This window comes from Mustela lutreola, chromosome 2, assembly GCF_030435805.1.
Source record: "Mustela lutreola isolate mMusLut2 chromosome 2, mMusLut2.pri, whole genome shotgun sequence".
Classification (NCBI taxonomy): domain Eukaryota; kingdom Metazoa; phylum Chordata; class Mammalia; order Carnivora; family Mustelidae; genus Mustela; species Mustela lutreola.
Window position 1 is genome coordinate 7,199,948 of NC_081291.1, and position 18,830 is coordinate 7,218,777.

The following is an 18,830-nucleotide window of genomic DNA, read 5'->3' on the forward strand; positions in this document are numbered from 1 at the left end:
GATCAGTCTCAGCACCCTCACAGTAGTCTTGAGGATAACCATTCTGTGCTTCCCACTTTTCAGGAAACCTTCACCATGCCCCTTTTAGTATATGCCAATAATCCCTAGATGCTTCCACGACTTCTCATCCCGTAGGACACTTTGTTAATAAAATGTTGATTGGGGACCTCTCATACACCCAATCATAGTAACTATATATAACAAGAAAGTGGGGTCAATCTCTTACCACAATTTAGATTGGAAAACCACAGAACATGCAAACACTGCACAAGGCAGTAATGGTTAAAGTTCAAGTGCACCAGTAGCCAGTACCCTCAGGCAGAACTTGCTTTTTGGCATAGATAGTAAGTCAAGAGCAGTCCAGAGGAATCCCCACACACACACCAAACGGAGTCACCTGTGCCAATGGATTTGTGCTAGGGTCCTAAATTATAAAGGTAACCAGATGATAACACAGATAGGTTAATGCCACTGAAAGTTTATTAACAGTTCCAAGAGAAGGGGGCACACCAGGTAATGCAGGATCAATAGGGAAGCATCAGGTCAGTCAGGAGACAGAAAACAGGAATGAGGGAAAAGCACAGGTCAGAGCTGTGTTGGGGTTTCTTCAGGAAAGGCAAGGCAGAGCAAGGTAAAGATAAATATTGTATAGTTTGAATAATTCCAGTGGGCTCAGGATCACAGTTGTCTGCTACCTAGCCCTAGGTTGATTTAGGGCAGGAGAAATACTGGATTGTATGAGAGTTAAGATAAAGGAGGTGGTTGGACTATGGGCTCTGGAGTGATTGGTTTGCATATGAATCATATGTAAGCTTCCAAAGAAGTTATTTACTGTCTTTAAAATAAAAATTAGCTTGTCCTGCCTTTGTCTGGAGGCAGCCATCCCCTGAAAGGCAAGCCAAGAGGGGCACTTACCAGTACATCCAGGAGCTATGGAGGAGGAAGCAGTCCAATATAATAATGCTCCTTCTTCTCAGGGTGAGCTGCTGGCAGAGCCCCCAGCTCTGTGCACTTCACAGGGCCCTCCACCCAACCCAGCCCCATAAAGCATGCAGACTGGGGTACAAGGCCAAGCAAGTTTATGTCATATATTGGCTTCATGTGTGTGGTGTAGTGGCTGCAGATATCCAGTTCCTAAGGGTGCAGCCTATGGCAAGCCTTTCCATCATGGTGTTAACCAGCTAAAGTTTACCCAACATCTTCAGTCTGTTGTAGAGGAACAAGCTGGACGCCACTGGGGCTCTGAGAGTCTTGAATTCTTATTGGGCTGGTGAAGATTGCGCATACAAATTCTGTGAGGTTATGCTAATTGAGCCACTCCATAAAGCAATCAGAAGAAATCCTGACACCTAGTTCACTAAACCAGTCCACAAGCACAGGGAAATGGGAAGGCTGACTTCTGCAGGCTACCAAGAACTACGGCCTTGGAAAGGGTCACAAGTTCCACCACATTATTTGCGGTCCTCACCAGGCAGCACAGAGAGGGCACAATATTATCCAGCCCCACTGTTACTGCTAATATAGTAATGTTTGTAAAATTCTTACCTATTAAATAATTTAGGTCAAAAACAACAACAACAGCCTAGTGCTGGGAGGGGCAGTCTCTCGAGGCAGTAAGAACCCAAAGATGTTAAAGCAATATAATACACAAAAAATTAAAAGCATGATTAGTACAGTGGTTAAGCTAATGTCCAAACACAATGGTTTTTCCTCTTGGATGGAGGGTGATGATGCAAGATGGAAGAGATTCACATGGGTAGTTTGGTAACCTTCCATTTCTGTATCTGGAGGATGGATACCTGTGGACACACTAGCTTGTAGTTTATTAGCAACACGTAGGCACTTTCACACTATTTTCTGTATGTATGCTAGAATTATAAAATCCAAGGGTGGGGAAAAAAGGGACACCTGGGTGGCTCAGTCATTTAAGCATCTGACTTTGCCCCAGATGGTGATCTCAGGTCCTGGGACCAAGCTCCATGTTGGGCTCTGCACTCAGCAGAAAGTCTACTTGTCCCTCTTCCTCTCCTTCTGCCTCTCCTCCATTCATGCTCTCTCTCAAATATTTCTTTTAGCAGAATGGGGGGGAAAAATCACAGAACAGCATTAAAATAATGTAGTAGAGGTGGGGTACCTGGCTGGCTCAGTCAGGACAGCATACAATTCTTGATCTTAGGGTCTTGAGTTCAAGCCCCACATTGGGAATAGAGTTCGCTTTTTAAAAAAATTTTTTATTTATTTTTAAATTTCTTTTCAGTTCACTTTTTTTTAAAAAAAAGGAGGTGGGGGTCTTGGTGGCTCTGTCAGTTAAGCATCTGCCTTCACCTCACCAGTTAGAATGGCCAAAATTAACAAAACAGGAAACAACATGTGTTGGAGAGGATGTGGAGAAAGGGGTACCCTCTTACACTGTTGGTGGGAATGCAAGTTGGTGCAACCTCTTTGGAGAACAGTGTGGAGATTGCTCAAGAAATTAAAAATAGAAATTCCCTATGACCCTGCCATTGCACTCCTGGGTATTTACCCCAAAGATACAGATGTTGTGAAAAGAAGGGCCACCTGTACCCCAATGTTTATAGCAGCAATGGCCACGGTCACCAAACTGTGGAAAGAACCAAGATGCCCTTCAACGCACGAATGGATAAGGAAGATGTGGTCCATATACACTATGGAGTATTATGCCTCCATCAGAAAGGACGAATACCCAACTTTTGTAGCAACATGGATGGGACTGGAAGAGATTATGCTGAGTGAAATAAGTCAAGCAGAGAGAGTCAATTATCATATGGTCTCACTTATTTGTGGAGCATAACAAATATCATGGAGGACAAGGGGTGTTAGAGAGGAGAATGGAGTTGGGAGAAATTGGAAGGGGAAGTGAACCATGAGAGACTATGGACTCCGAAAAACAATCTGAGGGGTTTGAAGTGGCTGGGGGGGTGGGAGGTTGGGGTACCAGGTGGTGGGTATTATGGAGGGCACGGATTGCATGGAGCACTGGGTGTGGTGAAAAAATAATGAATACTGTTTTTCTGAAAAAAAATAATTTATTTTTAAAAAACAAAAAAAAATTATTTATTTTTTAAATTTCTTTTCAGTTCACTTTAAAAAAAAAAAGGAGGTGGGGGTCTTGGTGGCTCTGTCAGTTAAGCATCTGCCTTCAGCTCATGACCTCAGGGTCTTGGGATGGAGCCCCGCATTGAGCTCTCTGCTCAGCAGGGAGTCTGCTTCTCCCTCTCATTCTTCCTCTGTGCTCTCTCAAATAAATAAATAAAATCTTAAAAAAAAAAAAAAAAAAGGGTAGTAGGAGGAGATAAAGCAGAAGAGCCAGGGAGATGGTAGTATGAGGACTGACATTGCTAGTCTTTAAGAAGGAAAAAAGATCCAGGAAAAAAGGAAAGCAGAAGGGCATCTAGAAACTGGGAAAAGGAACAGATTCACCCCTAGAGCCCCGGGAAGGAATACAGTCCTATTAACATCTTGATTTTAGTTCCCTGAAATCCATTTCAGAGTTCTGAACTCCAAAGCTTTTAAGATAGTAAAGTTTTAGTTGTCTTCTGACATTGTTTGGTAGTTTGTTAGAGCAGCAGTAGTAAACTAATAACACAATGTAAAGCTAGAATATTAAGGTATAGATTTTGAGGGTATAAGAGAAGTATCTATATTTAGGATAGAATGGGTACGGTAGAATAGGATAGACAAAGTATATACTATTTTCTCAGAAATCTATACCAAGACAACCTTGGCACACCCTGTTCTATAAAGCCGGCTTTTTTAAAAGGTCCGCAGTAACTTTTATGATTAAATCCCAACCTCATTCAACTCACCCAAATCAGCATTTGGTAGAGCCAATCAGTCACTGCTCCTTGCCTTGGATTCATGGACATCAGTCTTAATTCTATTCCTATTTTATGGGCCACTACTTTTCAATTCACTCGTTACCTCCTATGTGACTCCAACTGCCACAATCCCAGGGCTTGCCAATCCTCAGATGAAATTATCTAACTGAATGGCTTTAAGTGCCATCTATACATTGATGATTCTGAAATACAAGTGCTCAGCCTAGTTAGCTTTTGTTATGTACCAAGAAGTCTGTATATAAGCAGTCCAGTGACTGGTACAATACTACCAACAGAAGCATCTCTCTGTTTCTCAGCCATACCCAATTGGTCTGTAGTTTTTATCCTCACAGTACACAATGTGTAAGAACAATCCTTGAAGAGAAAAAGCCATTGGAGACTGTCCCCTTTTTAACGGTTTTCCCAGAATCCACACTGATGAGTTCTGCCTACTTCTTATTAGCCAGGACTATGAATTATAGTTTTCTCATAAATCCAAGGAAATCTGAGAAGTAGGAATGATTTTTTTTTTTTTAAATTATGTGCCTGGAGATAACCTGGATTCTATTTATAAGGGACAGGAATACTGAGATGACTAAATACCACTTGCCATAAAAAGCCAGAATTTTCCTATAATCAAATACCATAAAGAGCTTCATTTATGACTCACTTGCAAATACACTAGAAAGCAGTATCTAAAAACATTATAAAATGCTCTTACATTGTGAAGGCACCTGGGTGGCTCCATCAGTTGAGTGTCCAACTCTTGTTTTCAGCTCAGGTCAAGATCTCATGGGTCATGAGACTCAACTCTGTGTGGGACTCTGTACTCAGCAGGGAGTCTGCTTCAAAGATTCTCTCCCTCGGTCCCTGCCCCAGCTGATGTGCACACGTTCTCTCTCAAAAAACAAAACAAAACAAAACAAAACAAAACCAAATACACACACACACACACACACACACACACACACACACACACACACTTACAGGGGCGCCTGGGTGGCTAAGTCGGCTAAGTGTCTGTCTTCGGCTCAGGTCATGTCATGGGATTGAGCCCTGCATTGGGTTCCCTGCTCAGTGGGGACCTTGCTTCTCCCTCTCCCTGCTGCTTCCGCTGCCTATGCTCTCTCTCTGTGTCAAATAAATAAAATCTTTTTTTTAAACGCTTTTACATTGCCAAATAAATTTCCAAATATTTCATATAGTTCAATGAAGACATATATACAGGGAAGTCTTTAGATATGAACCATAATGAAGACACCATTATATCAAATGAGTATACCATTGCAGAAATTACTTGAGTATCTTTAAAAGCAACTAAAACTTTGTAATACAACCACCACAAAAATAAAGGTGCCAGCTGCTTTCCTTGAGAATGAGACACAGAGAAAGGTGACTGCATTTATGTCATTTATTTCAATCTGACCTCCAGGAAGAATTGTCTTGTGTACACTTAAGGAAGAGCAGTACCTGAAGGCTTCCCCAAATTCCTCTCATTCATACTTCATTCCTCCAGTGAGTATTCTGTGAGTCTCTTAATGGATGTGTATTTACCAAAAATCATTCCCACATTTTTACATGCATTCAGCTTCTTTGCAGGGTGGGTTTTCACACGTATAGTAAAATGTATAAGATGGATACACCATTTCCCATGTATCCTACAACCACTATTTCTCTCCAGTGTGGATTATTTTTACCAATAATTAGCCAAAGCCAAAAAGTAAACACACACACACACATACACACACACACACACACACAGAGGCATATCCATTATTTCTAATAGTCATAACATTTTCTGCCTCTGTGAGATTGCCAAAGAATGTCAACAATGGGGCTGTTTTCCCACGTACCTTACCATCATAAGGTTTCTCTTCACTGTGTGTTGTGACTTACTCATTAACACCTGAACAATCTTCAACATTTCTTACATTCACAAGTCTCCCTGCACATGAAGCAATCAATAATTTCTAAAAGCTTTCCCGAAGCTTTCCCATATTTCTTCCATGCATAGAAATTTCTCCAGGTTTTTTTGAATGTTGAGTTCTTAAGATAAAAGAAACAACTGTAGGTCTTCCTGGGTCCTTTACATTTGTAGGTTTTATACCAGTATGAAGTCTCATGTGGCTATTAAGACCTTGACACTAAGGTTTTACCACATTCCTTACATACAGATGATTTATCCCTACTAGAATGAATTATCATGTGCTCTCAAACCCCGTTGTTATATTTTTTCATTAAGATTTTACTTATTTTATTTGACAGATCACAAGTAAGCAGAGAGGGAGACAGAGAGAGAGGGGGAAGCAGGCTCCCTGCTGAGCAGAGAGCCCGACTCAGGGCTCAATCCCAGGACCCTGAGATCACAACCCAAGCCAAAGGCAGAGGCTTTACCCACTGAGCCACCCAGGCACCCCTCACTGTCATATTTTAAGGCTATACTTCATTCTTACCTTCACATCACTTTTACAGTCATTTTTTATTTGTAAGTAATCTCTATGCACAACAGGGAGCTCAAACTCACAACCCTGAGACCAAGAGTCACCTGCTCTACCAACTGTGCCAGCCAGGCCCCCTGACTTTTACGGTAATTTTAGATATGTAAAATTAATGTCAGAGCAACAACAAAAAGGCTCTCCCACATACCTTATAATTGGAAGGTTCTCTCAAGTGTGAGTTCTTACACTTTACATTCTGTAAAGTATGAACAATTACTGCTCTCCCATATACCTTATATGCATGCAAATTCTGCCCCAGGATGTTCCTATCACGTAAGCATAAAAAATGAGTACAGCTTTCTCACACAGTCTTTACTTTCATAAGGTACTTTTTATCCAGATGAGTTTAGATGTGAATACTAAGATCTGGAGAACATTTACAGGTTTTTCCACATGCCTTAGTTCTTAAATGTTTAGCAAGTGCCGAAGACTGAGTGAAGGTTTTCCCACAGTCCTTACATTTATATGGTTTCTCTCCAGTGTGAGTTCGCATGTGAATATTAAGGCACGTGGAGTACCTAAAGGCTTTCCCACATTCTTTACATTTGTACGGTTTTTCGCCAGTGTGCGTTCGCATGTGCATATTAAGATTTGTAGAACGAGCAAAACCTTTCCCACAGTCTTTACATGCATAGGCCTTCTCTCCAGTGTGAGTTCTTAAGTGTGTGGTAAGGCCTGAAGACTGAGTGAAGGCTTTCCCACACTGCTTGCATTCGTATGGCTTCTCGCCAGTGTGTGTCCTGACATGTTGACTAAGCATTGAAGAATTATTAAAGGCTTTCCCACATTCCTTACACACATAGGGTTTCTCTCCAGTGTGTGTTCGCACATGTAAGACAAGTCCTGAGGAGCGAGTGAAAGTTTTCCCACACTCCTTACATAAATATGGCTTTTCTCCGCTGTGAATTCTTACGTGTTTTGTAAGGTATGAAGAGTGAATAAAAGCTTTTCCACATTCCTTACATTCATAAGGTTTTTCTCCAGTGTGAATTCGCATGTGTAAAATAAGTCCTGTGGATCGAGTAAAGGCTTTCCCACATTCCATGCACACAGAGGGCTTTTTTCCACTGTGAATTCTTCTATGATCTGTAAGGTACGAGGAATGAGTGAAGACCTTCCCACATTCTTTACATTCACAGGGTTTTTCTCCAGTGTGGTGTCTCCTGTGTGCCTTAAGGGGTGACTGATTAACAGAAGTTCTCTGACGCTCTTTGCATTCACACACGTTCCCTCGTGTCTGAGTTTTCTTGTGCCCAGTAAGATCTGAAAGCTGACCAAAGGCTTTATCGTGCTCGACACTCTCAGAAGTTTTCTCCCCAATGGGGATTTCCTTGAGCAGAGTACAAATAAAGTTCTTTTTAAAGGCCTTTCCATTCTGATTACCCTTAGAAGTTTTCTGTCTACTGTGAGTCATAAATGAGTGTCCACTAAACACTCTTCCACACAAGTCAGAGCCATATCGTTTCGCTCCAGCATTGCTTCTCTCCTGTTGATTAAGATTTAAATGATAACTAAAGACTTATGCACAATGCAACAGAATTTCTCCCCCATCACAACTTTTATGCATTGGAAACATCATCATAATTAAAGTGGTTTTTTTCCATTTCAGTGTACAGAGTTCCTGCCCTGTTTTTGAGTTATTTTAAGTCAAATAAACAGACTCCGAGGCTATACTCTACTTTCACAGAGTATCTTCTGGTAATTACTCATACTAAATCATTTAAAACCTAATCCCACTGTATCAAAAACTGGACATCTGAGCTATATTTATGTGGATCTCTGAGGAGAAACAGGTTTGAAGTAGGTTTACAGTGCTCCCCAAATTCTTGACATTCAAAGAAATCTCTTCACAGATTCTTTCTTTGGGTAAATGACATTTATTTCATATCATCTCCATCAATTCTGTACTTCTGGCCCAGGTGTGGAAGAAAGCAATTACTTTTGGATATCTTACCAAATGTATTCCATTTGATGTTTTTTCCAAAGAAATATCCTGAAGGGCTGTGAAAACTTTAGTTTTGAGCTGCAAATCCAATTCTGAAAAAAAGTGGAAAATTTTGTTTCAGAGAAAAATCCTGGGACAAAGTTGTTTAAAAACATACAACACAGAGAATGACACCACAAAATATGGTGGAGTTCTCCAGGACTCCTTCCCACCAGAAAACAAATAAAAAGCTTACAAAAACTATCAAAATCAACTATTACAGAACTTGGGAATCTAGTCAAAAACTTAGAACTGCCAAGCGAACACTTAGAGAAAAAAGCAGCAGCTACAGTTCACCAAGAGAGTGTGGAAGCATTTTAATTACCCACCTACCATCCCCACTCCTCAGATCAGCTGCAGTCATGTAGACAACAGGATGCAACCCTGAGAAAGTTATAATTGCTGAAACAAGCACTATGGACTTTGCTCTCGGAGAACTGCCATTGTGCGTTTCCATCTGTCTGGCAGCTTCAAGTATCATGACTGCAAGGGTGTGCCTTTATATCATCGAACTCAAAGAGTTCCCAGAAGCAAGGCAGCATCAGACAACTACTGATTAAAGTATCTGAAGGCAAAGTATTGCCTACAGCAGTCCAAGAACAGGGAAAACATTTGAGACAAATAAAAGACAGCCTGAAAAGCCTTAGAAGGAACAGACTGGAAATGTTGGTATGTGCGGAAATAGGGTTTTGAAAAGCTCAGGTGTTTACCAGTGAATCAAGAAGTTCACATGCATACATGGGGCTGGGAGGCTGGAGAGGACCCAAAGATTTCACCTCTCACTAACCTTCAGCATCCACTCTACCAGGAATGGAAAGCTAAGAAAGAGTTGTACACGGCCCAGCTAAACACTGAAGGAGTGGCCCAACACATAGCCAATCAGCAAAAACTAAAAGAATATTTTTAGTTTTCTTTTCTTGGTTCCAGTTATTCAAGGAATTTCTGTTACTCTAAGATGACCACAAAACTAACAGAACACGGATTTCAGGGACCGCACTAAAAAGAATGAAGAACATACAAAAATAATTTATAAAAACAGCCACAAAACATGGGGCGCCTGGGTGGCTCAGTGGGTTAAGCCGCTTCCTTCGGCTCAGGTCATGATCTCAGGGTCCTGGGATCGAGTCCCGCATTGGGCTCTCTGCTCAGCAGGGAGCCTGCTTCCTCCTCTCTCTCTCTGCCTGCCTCTCTGCCTACTTGTAATATCTCTCTGTCAAATAAATAAATAAATCTTTAAAAAAAAAAAAAAACAGCCACAAAACAAACATCAAGAATACACAACAAGCAGCAACAACAAACCCAGGGAGGGGCTGAATCATATTTTCAATTGCCACATTATGATGTCTAAAATTTATACTTCCAACTAAAATATATGAGGTATGCAAAGGAACAATTTAAAAATTAATACAAATTGTTCCTGAAAGCCCAGGCATTGGACTAATAACTTTAAATCAATTTGTTTCAACACACCAAAGAGCTAACAGAAACCATGGACAAAGAACTAAGAAAACTAGAAGAATTAGGACTCAAGTAAGAGACTGTCAAGTAAGAGACAGAAATTACAAAGAAGAACCAAATAAAATTCTGGAGCTGAGAAATACATTATCAGAAATGTGTTGGAAAAGTGCTCAACGTAACTTGGTATCAGGGAAATACAAATCAAAACCACAATGAGATACCACCTCACACCAGTCAGAATGGCTAAAATGAACAATTCAGGAAACAACAGATGTTGGTGTGGATGCGGAGAAAGGGGAGCCCTCCTACACTGTTGGTGGGAATGCAAGCTGGTGCAGCCACTGTGGAAAACAGCTTGGAGGTTCTTCAAAAAGTTGAACACATAGCTATCCTACAACCCAACAATTGCACTACTGGGTATTCATCCTAAAGATACAAATGTGATCCAAAGGGGCACGTGCACCAAATATTTATAGCAGCAATGTCCACAATAGCCAAACTATGGAAAAAAACCTAGATGTCCATCAACAGATGAATGGATAAAGATGATGTGATACTGGAATCACACACACACTGGAATACTATGTAGCCATCAAAAGAAATGAAATAACCAGAGGGTATTATGCTGAGTGAAATAAGTCAATCACAGAAACACAATTATCATATGATCTCCCTGATATGAGGAATTTGAGAAGCAGGGTGGGGAGTTTGGGAGTAGGGAAGGAAAAAATGAAACAAGATGGGACTGGGAAGGAGAGACTCTTAATCTCACAATACAAACTGAGGGTGAGTGGGGGTGGGGAGGTATGGAGAGGGTGGTTGGGTTATGGACATTGGGAAGGATATGTGATATGGTGAGTCCTGTGAAATGTGTAAGCCTGACGATTCATAGACCTGTACTCCTGGGGCAAATGATACATTATATGTTAATAAAAATAATTAGTTAAAAATAAATAAATAAATGGCAAAAAAAAAAAAAACCAGAAACGTGTCGTACAGGAAAAAGGATAGACATATATACAAATAGAATAAAGAATCCATAAGAAAAACCCATACATTTAGAATAAATATATTCTTAACAAGTGTGCCATGACCATTCAATGGGGGAAAGAACAGTCTCTTCAATACACAATACCAGATAACTGGTATTTCTATGCAGAAGAATCAAACTGGACCCCTACTTCACACAATATATACCAATTCACTCAAAATGGATCAAAACCCTAATGTAAAGGCTAAATGTATAAAACCCTTAGAAGAAAACAAGGGGGGGGACGCCTGGGTGGCTCAGTTGGTTAAGCAACTGCCTTCAGCTCGGGTCATGATCCCAGCGTCCTGGGACCGAGTCCCACATCGGGCTCCTTGCTCGGCAGGGAGCCTGCTTCTCCCTCTGCCTCTGCCTGCCATTCTGTCTGCCTGTGCTCGCTCTCCCCCCCCCTCTGATAAATAAATAAAATCTTAAAAAAAAAAAAAAAGGAAGAAGAAGAAAACAAGGGGGTAAATCTTCAGAACCTCAGATTTGATAGTGTCCAGTATTTCTGTTCTTAGACATGACATCAAAAGCACCAAAGAGAACAAAAGATAAATTGAACCCCACTGCAATTTAAAATATACATCAAAGAACACTATAAAAAAAGCAAACTGATAACCCCAAAAATGGGAGAAAATATTTGCATATCATCCATGTGATATATGTCCACTATTAGAGTACAGAAAGAACTCCTATGCTTTAACAACAAAACAAACAACTCAAAGTAAAAAATGGGCGAAGAACTTGAATCGGCATTTCTCCAAAGACACAGAAAATGGTCAACAAGCACACAAAAAGATGTCCAACATCATTTGTTTTAGGGAAATGAAAATCAAAACTACCGTAAGATACCACTTCATACCTGCTAGGATGGTTACTATTAAAAAAAAAGAAGAGGGAGGAGGGAGGAAGGAAGGAAGGAGAAGTGATGGCAGGGATGTGAAGTAACTTCTACACTGCTAGAGGGAATATAAGATGGTACAGCTTCTGTGTTAAACAGTTTGGTAATCCTTAACAAGTTAAACATAAAATGACCATATGCCGCACAAATCTATTTCTAAGTAATAAGTAATAGTCCTGAAACTGAATTCTGTATGATTCTATTTGATATGCACAGAACAGACAAACCTATAAATTAGAAAGTAGATTATTAGCTGCAGGGAATAGGGGTAGAGCTGAAGGGAGACTGACTGACTAATGGTTACAGGGTTTCCTTTTCAAGTGATAAGTGATGAAAATATTTTGGAACTAGAAAGCTGATGGTTGCACAACACTGTGTATGTACTCAATACCAATAAATCATATTTATTAAAATGGTTAATTTTTGTGTATTTTATCTTTAAAAATGGCATATACATATGTTTAAATATGCATGAAACAAGATAAAAAGGTTGAAACAAAAGGGAAGTTGGATTACAAAGAGTACAGCTGTGTTAGGAGTCTGGCAATGGTAAGGCTATGGTGTTAAAATCGTAGGCAATTTCCAAAGCTTAATACTCTGGAAAACTAAGGCTGACAGTGAACAAAAAACAGATAGAATCAGGAAAGCAAGAGAGAAAGCACTGCAAAATGAGCTACTGTAAGTAATGACATTTTCAACTGAGTCAGATAGACCTTTCGGGGAGAAGAGAAAAAGGTTGAGATCACTGGAAATTTAAAGGTAAAGGGAGATGAAGGTTCCTAAGCAAACTCAGAAACTGAATGACTTCCTTCTCAGAAAGAGTTTACCTTTGAAAGTTTGCCAAGTGGCATTTCCAAACATATTGTACCTTTCCCAGGCTAGTCACATCACTTGTCACAAAACTGTATCTCATGAACTTACCCTGCAGAATTCCTCTCCCTCCTGTCCTCAGCTCTTCTGCTCCTCCCATTAGAGAGTAGAGATCAGGTTTGCATGATTCATATCCTGCTTACAGGAAGAATATGTAAGGACCTCGCAAGACATGAAACATGGCTCTCTGGATAGGAACCAACACTTTAGCTTCGGGGATTCTGTAGACAGTGAAGTCTCACTTTACAAACGCCAAATAATCACACAAAATTTTAAATCAATGCAATAAAACTATTCTAAAAGGAATAAAAATGTGAATACATTCTTTCTGTGCCCTCAAATGACGAGAGAGCTCAAGACTTAAAAATCGTGTCTGGCTCTCTACACACATTTAAAGTCCTAAGGATTTCAGTCCCTAAAAGGAATAAAGTCATTTATTTAGACAGATCTTCATTTTCACAGGGAATCCTCTAGACAGTAAGGCCCCTGAGGCCAGGGATTACATCTGTCTTGTTTACCACAGTATTCCCATCCAACAGCAAAGATACTTATGAAACATTCATTTCATAAAGAGTTCAGTGAAGAAATGATGCCAACCTTACCTAATATAATGAGATTCTGGTAGTTCTCCAACATCACATCTCTGTAGAGATCTCTCTGTGTTTGATCCAACAAAGTCCACTCCTCCTGGGTAAAGGTCACAGCCACATCCTCGAAGGTCACTAAGTGCTAAACCATCAAATACATACTGGCTTCAGCTAACCACTGTCTTCTTTGAGGTTCTCAGGAAGATGTATGAAAGACTGAGGAAGGTAGACCAGAAACCTACAGTACTCCTGGGACCAGACATCTTCTCTTCTCTACCTACAGATACTGCCTGGTGATCACAGCCAGTTACATGGACTTACCAGCATCACTGACATGTGACTAAACTTCTGTTACCACCACTTGACTATGGTCTCTTTTTGCTTTATTCCTCCTCTATTTATAAGCTACACTTAGCACTGAACACAGTGCAACACTCTGTAAAATCTTCTAACAGATGAATTATTTCCACAATAACACACGCTTTATATGAGGTTACCTTCATATCATTCCTCAGTACCTATCATAACACTCAGCAAAACAACAGGTCAACAAGCATGACTGAGGGTCAGAAAGAATTAGTGAATAGTGGGATAAAAGAATCATATCCATGTAATCCCTATATATTCTGAGATGGCATAAGTCCTGGAGAAACTGACCAGAGACTCATTCCTTAAGCAGGGTCATTAGTTGCTATAAGAAGACTGGGGACATTACAAGGAGATACGGCTACCTAATATATAAGGCTGACATTCTGAAGAAAGATCAACTTTCCACTTACCTGAGAAGAATCCATCAGTAACCCAGCCACCATCTTTGCCTCCTCAATCTTCCCCTCAGGAAGACAGAAAGGGTTCCGAGAAAGATAACCTCAGAGAGAAGAATGCCATGAACTGGGAAGCCAATCCAATTCCAGTAATAACATGCTTATAAGCTATTCCACACCATGCACAGAACATACCACAAACACACTAATTCCATAAACTGGCACAGTGCTGAGTTACCTGGAGCAAAAAATGGTTTTCTGGATCTTGCTACCCATAAGAAACAGGTTAAATATTCTACCTTAGAGTTACACAAATTACAGTAGAGAGAGACAGAGCTGTCTGACACAAAAGAATTCATGAACACGTTATTCTCTCAAACACCACACACACCTTCTTGCCTCCCAAATCCCAGGAAACTGACTTTTATACATGCTCTACTCATTTCCATTGTTCTTCTATGGCCCACTGCACCATCGCTCAGGCTCTGAGCACTGAGCACTGGATCTGCCACTTGTGAAGGAACTACATAAAAAGAAGCATCAATAAGAACTCACCATACACCTGATTCACATCAAGGGCTTCCATCCTGTGATCTGATAGCGTTTCCAAATTATTCCATATCTCACTCTGAAGACCACTTCAGAGAAGCTTCTGAGTTTAAATTAAGAGCTTGATCTCAATTTCTCTTTGAATACTGGAGTGTCTGGGTAACTGGTTCACAATATCCATCATTAAGCAACAGACATTTTCCCTCAATCATCAAACACCACTCTCTAGCCATCTCTGTGCAGATGAAACATGTGACAGCCATTAGAAACCCGAATATCCTACCATGCAAATATTAATGCCAACCTCTATTTACTGAGGACTGTTCTACAATATATACTGTTCTACATATATAACTCCTTTAACTGCCCTAACAACCCTCCAAATTGGGTATTAATAACTGTCATTTAATAGTTGAGAAAATGGAGGATCACACAGTATTAATAGCTGTCTCAAGTCACCCATCAGAAAAGCCAGACAGACACATACTGGAATGGCAAGAGCCTTATCTCCTGTGGTGGTTGTTATTCCTGACATGACCAGAATTCAGTCCACATCCTCTGCTAGGCATAATGGAGATGAGAAATACAAAAGGTTTCATGAAATGAGAAGTCCCTCTGAATACCCCTGTAGGAGCTTTGTTGGATTTGGAAACTTTGCCACCTTCTGTCCCTTATTCCTTCATTCAGTTAGCAAATACTTAGTACGGGTCTTCCTTCTGCCAGGCCAGGTACAAGGCAATGAGAAGGGAACAGTTTTTAGGGATCTCACAGTTCAATCTGGTAATGCAGGTAATAAACAGATAATCATCAGTTGGTGATATGCAGTATAAAGAATCAATCCCATTAAAGTATAAGGAGTACTGCACATATACAAATATACTCCTGATACAGAGACAAGGCTAGTTAGAGGTAGGATAAAGACGGAACTGGGAAATAATCACTTCAGAAGCCTGTGATAATTGATACCTCACTTGCTTCAAAAGTAGTGCCCAAATTTTGACCCAAAGACACCCACCCTTGAAATATCATAATTTTAGAAAAACTCAAAATAACATTTCTCATGTTAGCCACTCCAACAGCATCTGAATCATGTCACTGGGTTGTTGGTTCTTTTTTTTAATGTTGAAACTAAAGGCTTTCCATATTATCTCACAGTTAACCACAAAGACTAGTATATAAATATATCGTGCATTGTTTCACCTTTTCTTATTATTGATCAGTTCTACTTTTTTCCATCATTAGTTTTATTTTTATTCACCCTTTCAATACATTTTCTTCTACTTCTTTATTTCTTGCTCAATCTTATGAAGTAGCATGCTTAGTTCCACTTCTCAAACTTCTTTTATTAAACTACAGCATACATACAACTAAGGGAGGCAATCATGAATAAAAACCGCAATAGGGTATTAAGAAATGAACAGCCCCATGTAACCATCATTCAGGTTGAGAAGTAGAACACATCCAAATCCAGCATCTCAGACATATTCCTGGTCTTTCCCAAATCACTCATTCCATGCCTCCCAACTACATCCACTATCCTGACATTTAACACTCTAGAGTGTTCTGCCCGTTTTTGAATTTTAAAGACAGAGTATCAAACAGCACGCATTCTTTTATGTCTGGCTTCTTTCATTCAACATTATGTTTTGTGACGTTCATCCAAGTTGTTGCATCTGTACTCCTTCCTTTTACTAAAGAGTATCCCACAAAAAATATATGCTACAATTCATCCACTCATCCTTTGATCAACTTTGGAGGATTTCCAATTTAGGGATATTTCAAATAATGTTGTTACAAATAGTGTTTATGTTGAATTGGCAGAAGTGTGTGTGTACTGGTGTGTAAGTTAGTTGATATACTTTGAAAATGTGTTTCCACTAGCAGTTATGCACATCTCACTTGATACATTAACTCTTGGCACTGCCATTTTTTTTAGTTTTACTTTTATTTAGATATTTAGTGTGTGCAGTAGTATTACACCGTGGTTTTTATTTGCAAATCTCTGGTTGCTAGTGATCTGAAGTATCTTTTCATGTATTTGTTGTCTATTTGCATTTTTTTCTTTTATTAAAGAGCCTATCCAAACCTCTTGCTCATTTTTCACCTTGGGTATTAATTTGTAGGAGTTATTACATAACTCCTTTGTTCTTACGTGTGAGGCAATTAACCAAGTACTAAAGGTCGAATATCATGCCTGCAAATTATTTTAATCTTATTTTCAAAGAGCTTATCATAAACATTTAACTATACACATGGAGAAAGATGTAGAAAGAGGTACACTACGCATGCAAAATACTAACAAATGGTCAGTGTGCGACAAGGGAACACCTGAATAATTCGTCAAACGTCAATAATGGGTGCCCACAGCCAGAGAGAGCATTTCCGTCCACTGCTCACCAGAACCTCCCGCGATCCCCAGGTCAGTGAAAAGAGGGCACTGCGGCCGTTTTCCACCACTGCGTACACGTTTCTCCTCTGGAGAAGGGGCAAAGCGGTCTGGTAGCTTTGGAAGAGGAGCACACCGGAGGGAGAAGAGGCCCTGCCTCCTCCGCGGTCCCTGAGCCACGACCCCGCCCCCAACCCGCGCGGGCGGAGCCGACAGAGGCTCTCGGAGAGACCCGGGCGGCCTCAGTCCCTCCGGCGCTGTGTGCCGGTGGGGAGGAGGAGCCGCGACTCCCAACCACCCCAAGAAGTTCGAGACCCCCGAGGCTGAGCGCGTTGCGGGAGGCCAGCAGAATGGAAAACTCACCTCCCACGCAGGGCGGAGCGGGAAGTGAGGCGTTAGCCGAGGAGCGCTTCCGCTTCCCGCCGCGAGGTCAGCGTAAGGGGCGGGGCCCCAGGAACATCTGGGTCTGGTGGCGGTTGGCGGCCGCGTCCTCCATACGTTCCCGGTGGCGGTTGCACCTGGTTGCTCCCAGTCCAGGCTGTCCACACTGACTCGGCAGGAGAGCCGAGCGGAGTCCAGGGCACCAAGCTGGAAGAGCAGCAGACGTGGTGGGCAAGGTGTGCCTCCGGGTTCCCGGCCAAGGAGGCTCATTAAGTGCTTTTCTACAAGTCTTTCTCGTTGGTTCAGCTTCACGCAGCGCTATGTAGATTTATAAAGATAACCCTACTAGTCCATAAAATGAACTAGCACATTCAGTTCTCTTTTTAGATCCTGAGTCTTGTTTGAGATGGCATTTTAGCACATCATTAACCCGCTTAAAATTCTTTTTAGTCAGAACTGTGTGTGCATCGATCACCACAATTTTAGTACATTTTCATAATCACAAAAGGGATCCCAGTACCCACCTCACCACAAGCCCAAGGCAGCAACTTACTTTTTGCCTCTAGGAATTTACCTATTCTCAACATTTCATGTGAACAAAATATTACAATATGTGGTCTTTGTGTCTGGCTTCTTTGACTTCTGTAATGTTTTCAAGGTTTGCCCATATTGTAGCGTGTACCAGTACTTCATTTCTTTTCCTTACTGAGTAATATTCCGTTGTATGGGTGTGTCCCAATTTATCCATTCATTAGTTTATGGACAATAGGTTACTTCCCCTTTCTTGACTATTATAAATAGTATGGGATATTTTTTTAACAGTGATCAGAGGAAAATTCATATTCTCAAACGTTTATACCCTGAAAAACAAAACAATAATATATATCAAGCTAAAAAAAAAAAAAAAAACCTGGAAATAGCACAAACCAACATAGAAAGTTATATAGGAACTTATCATTATGAAAGAGCACCAAGCCCAGATGGATTGGTTTTCGTCTGAGTGGGGGTGATAACAGCTTTACTGAAACATAATTCACATACAGTTCACCCATTTAAAGGGTACATTAGTGGTTACCATATTCACAGAGTTGTGAAATCATTACCACAGTCAGTTTTAGAACACTTTCACCACCCCAAACTCCCCATCCTATCCCTAACCTGAAGCGGTTACTAATCTATTGTCTCTCTAGATTTGCCTATTCTGACAATTTCATTTTAAGTTTTTAAAAATACTATATGGGGATGCCTGGGTGGCTCAGTGGGTTAAAGCCTCAGCCTTCGGCTCAGGTCATGATCCCAGGGTCCTGGGATCAAGCCCAGCATCAAGCTCTCTGCTCAGCGGGGAGCTTGCTTCCCCCTCTCTCTCTGCCTGCCTATGTGATTTCTCTCTGTCAAATAAATAAATAAAATCTTTTTTTTTTTAAAGATTTATTTATTTATTTATTTGACAGAGAGAAATCACAAGTAGGTGGAGAGGCAGGCAGAGAGAGAGAGAGGGAAGCAGGCTCCCTGCCGAGCAGAGAGCCCGATGGGGGACTCAATCCCAGGACCCTGAGATCATGACCTGAGCCGAAGGCAGCGGC

At 40.8% G+C, this 18,830-nt stretch overlaps 1 protein-coding gene and 1 pseudogene across 7 annotated transcripts in view; one reads left to right on the forward strand and one right to left on the reverse strand.

The window, feature by feature from the left end:
• Window positions 1–769: 769 nt before the first annotated feature.
• LOC131823099 (large ribosomal subunit protein eL15-like) lies at window positions 770–1,519 on the forward strand (annotated as a pseudogene).
• Window positions 1,520–6,648: 5,129 nt separating this feature from the next.
• ZNF846 (zinc finger protein 846) overlaps window positions 6,649–18,830 on the reverse strand; it is a 51,449-nt gene continuing 39,267 nt past the window's right edge. The window contains exons 2-8 of one of the 7 annotated variants that reach the window (XM_059159890.1): window positions 17,230–17,454; window positions 14,487–14,715; window positions 13,947–14,035; window positions 13,183–13,309; window positions 12,632–12,715; window positions 8,292–8,374; window positions 6,649–7,823 (exon numbers count right to left, since the gene is read on the reverse strand). In XM_059159890.1, the coding sequence (XP_059015873.1) occupies window positions 6,684–7,823; window positions 8,292–8,374; window positions 12,632–12,715; window positions 13,183–13,309; window positions 13,947–14,035; window positions 14,487–14,517 (1,554 nt within the window). In that variant the 5' untranslated portion in view covers window positions 14,518–14,715; window positions 17,230–17,454 and the 3' untranslated portion in view covers window positions 6,649–6,683. The other 6 variants (XM_059159889.1, XM_059159887.1, XM_059159891.1 and 3 more) reach the window with 6 other exon arrangements.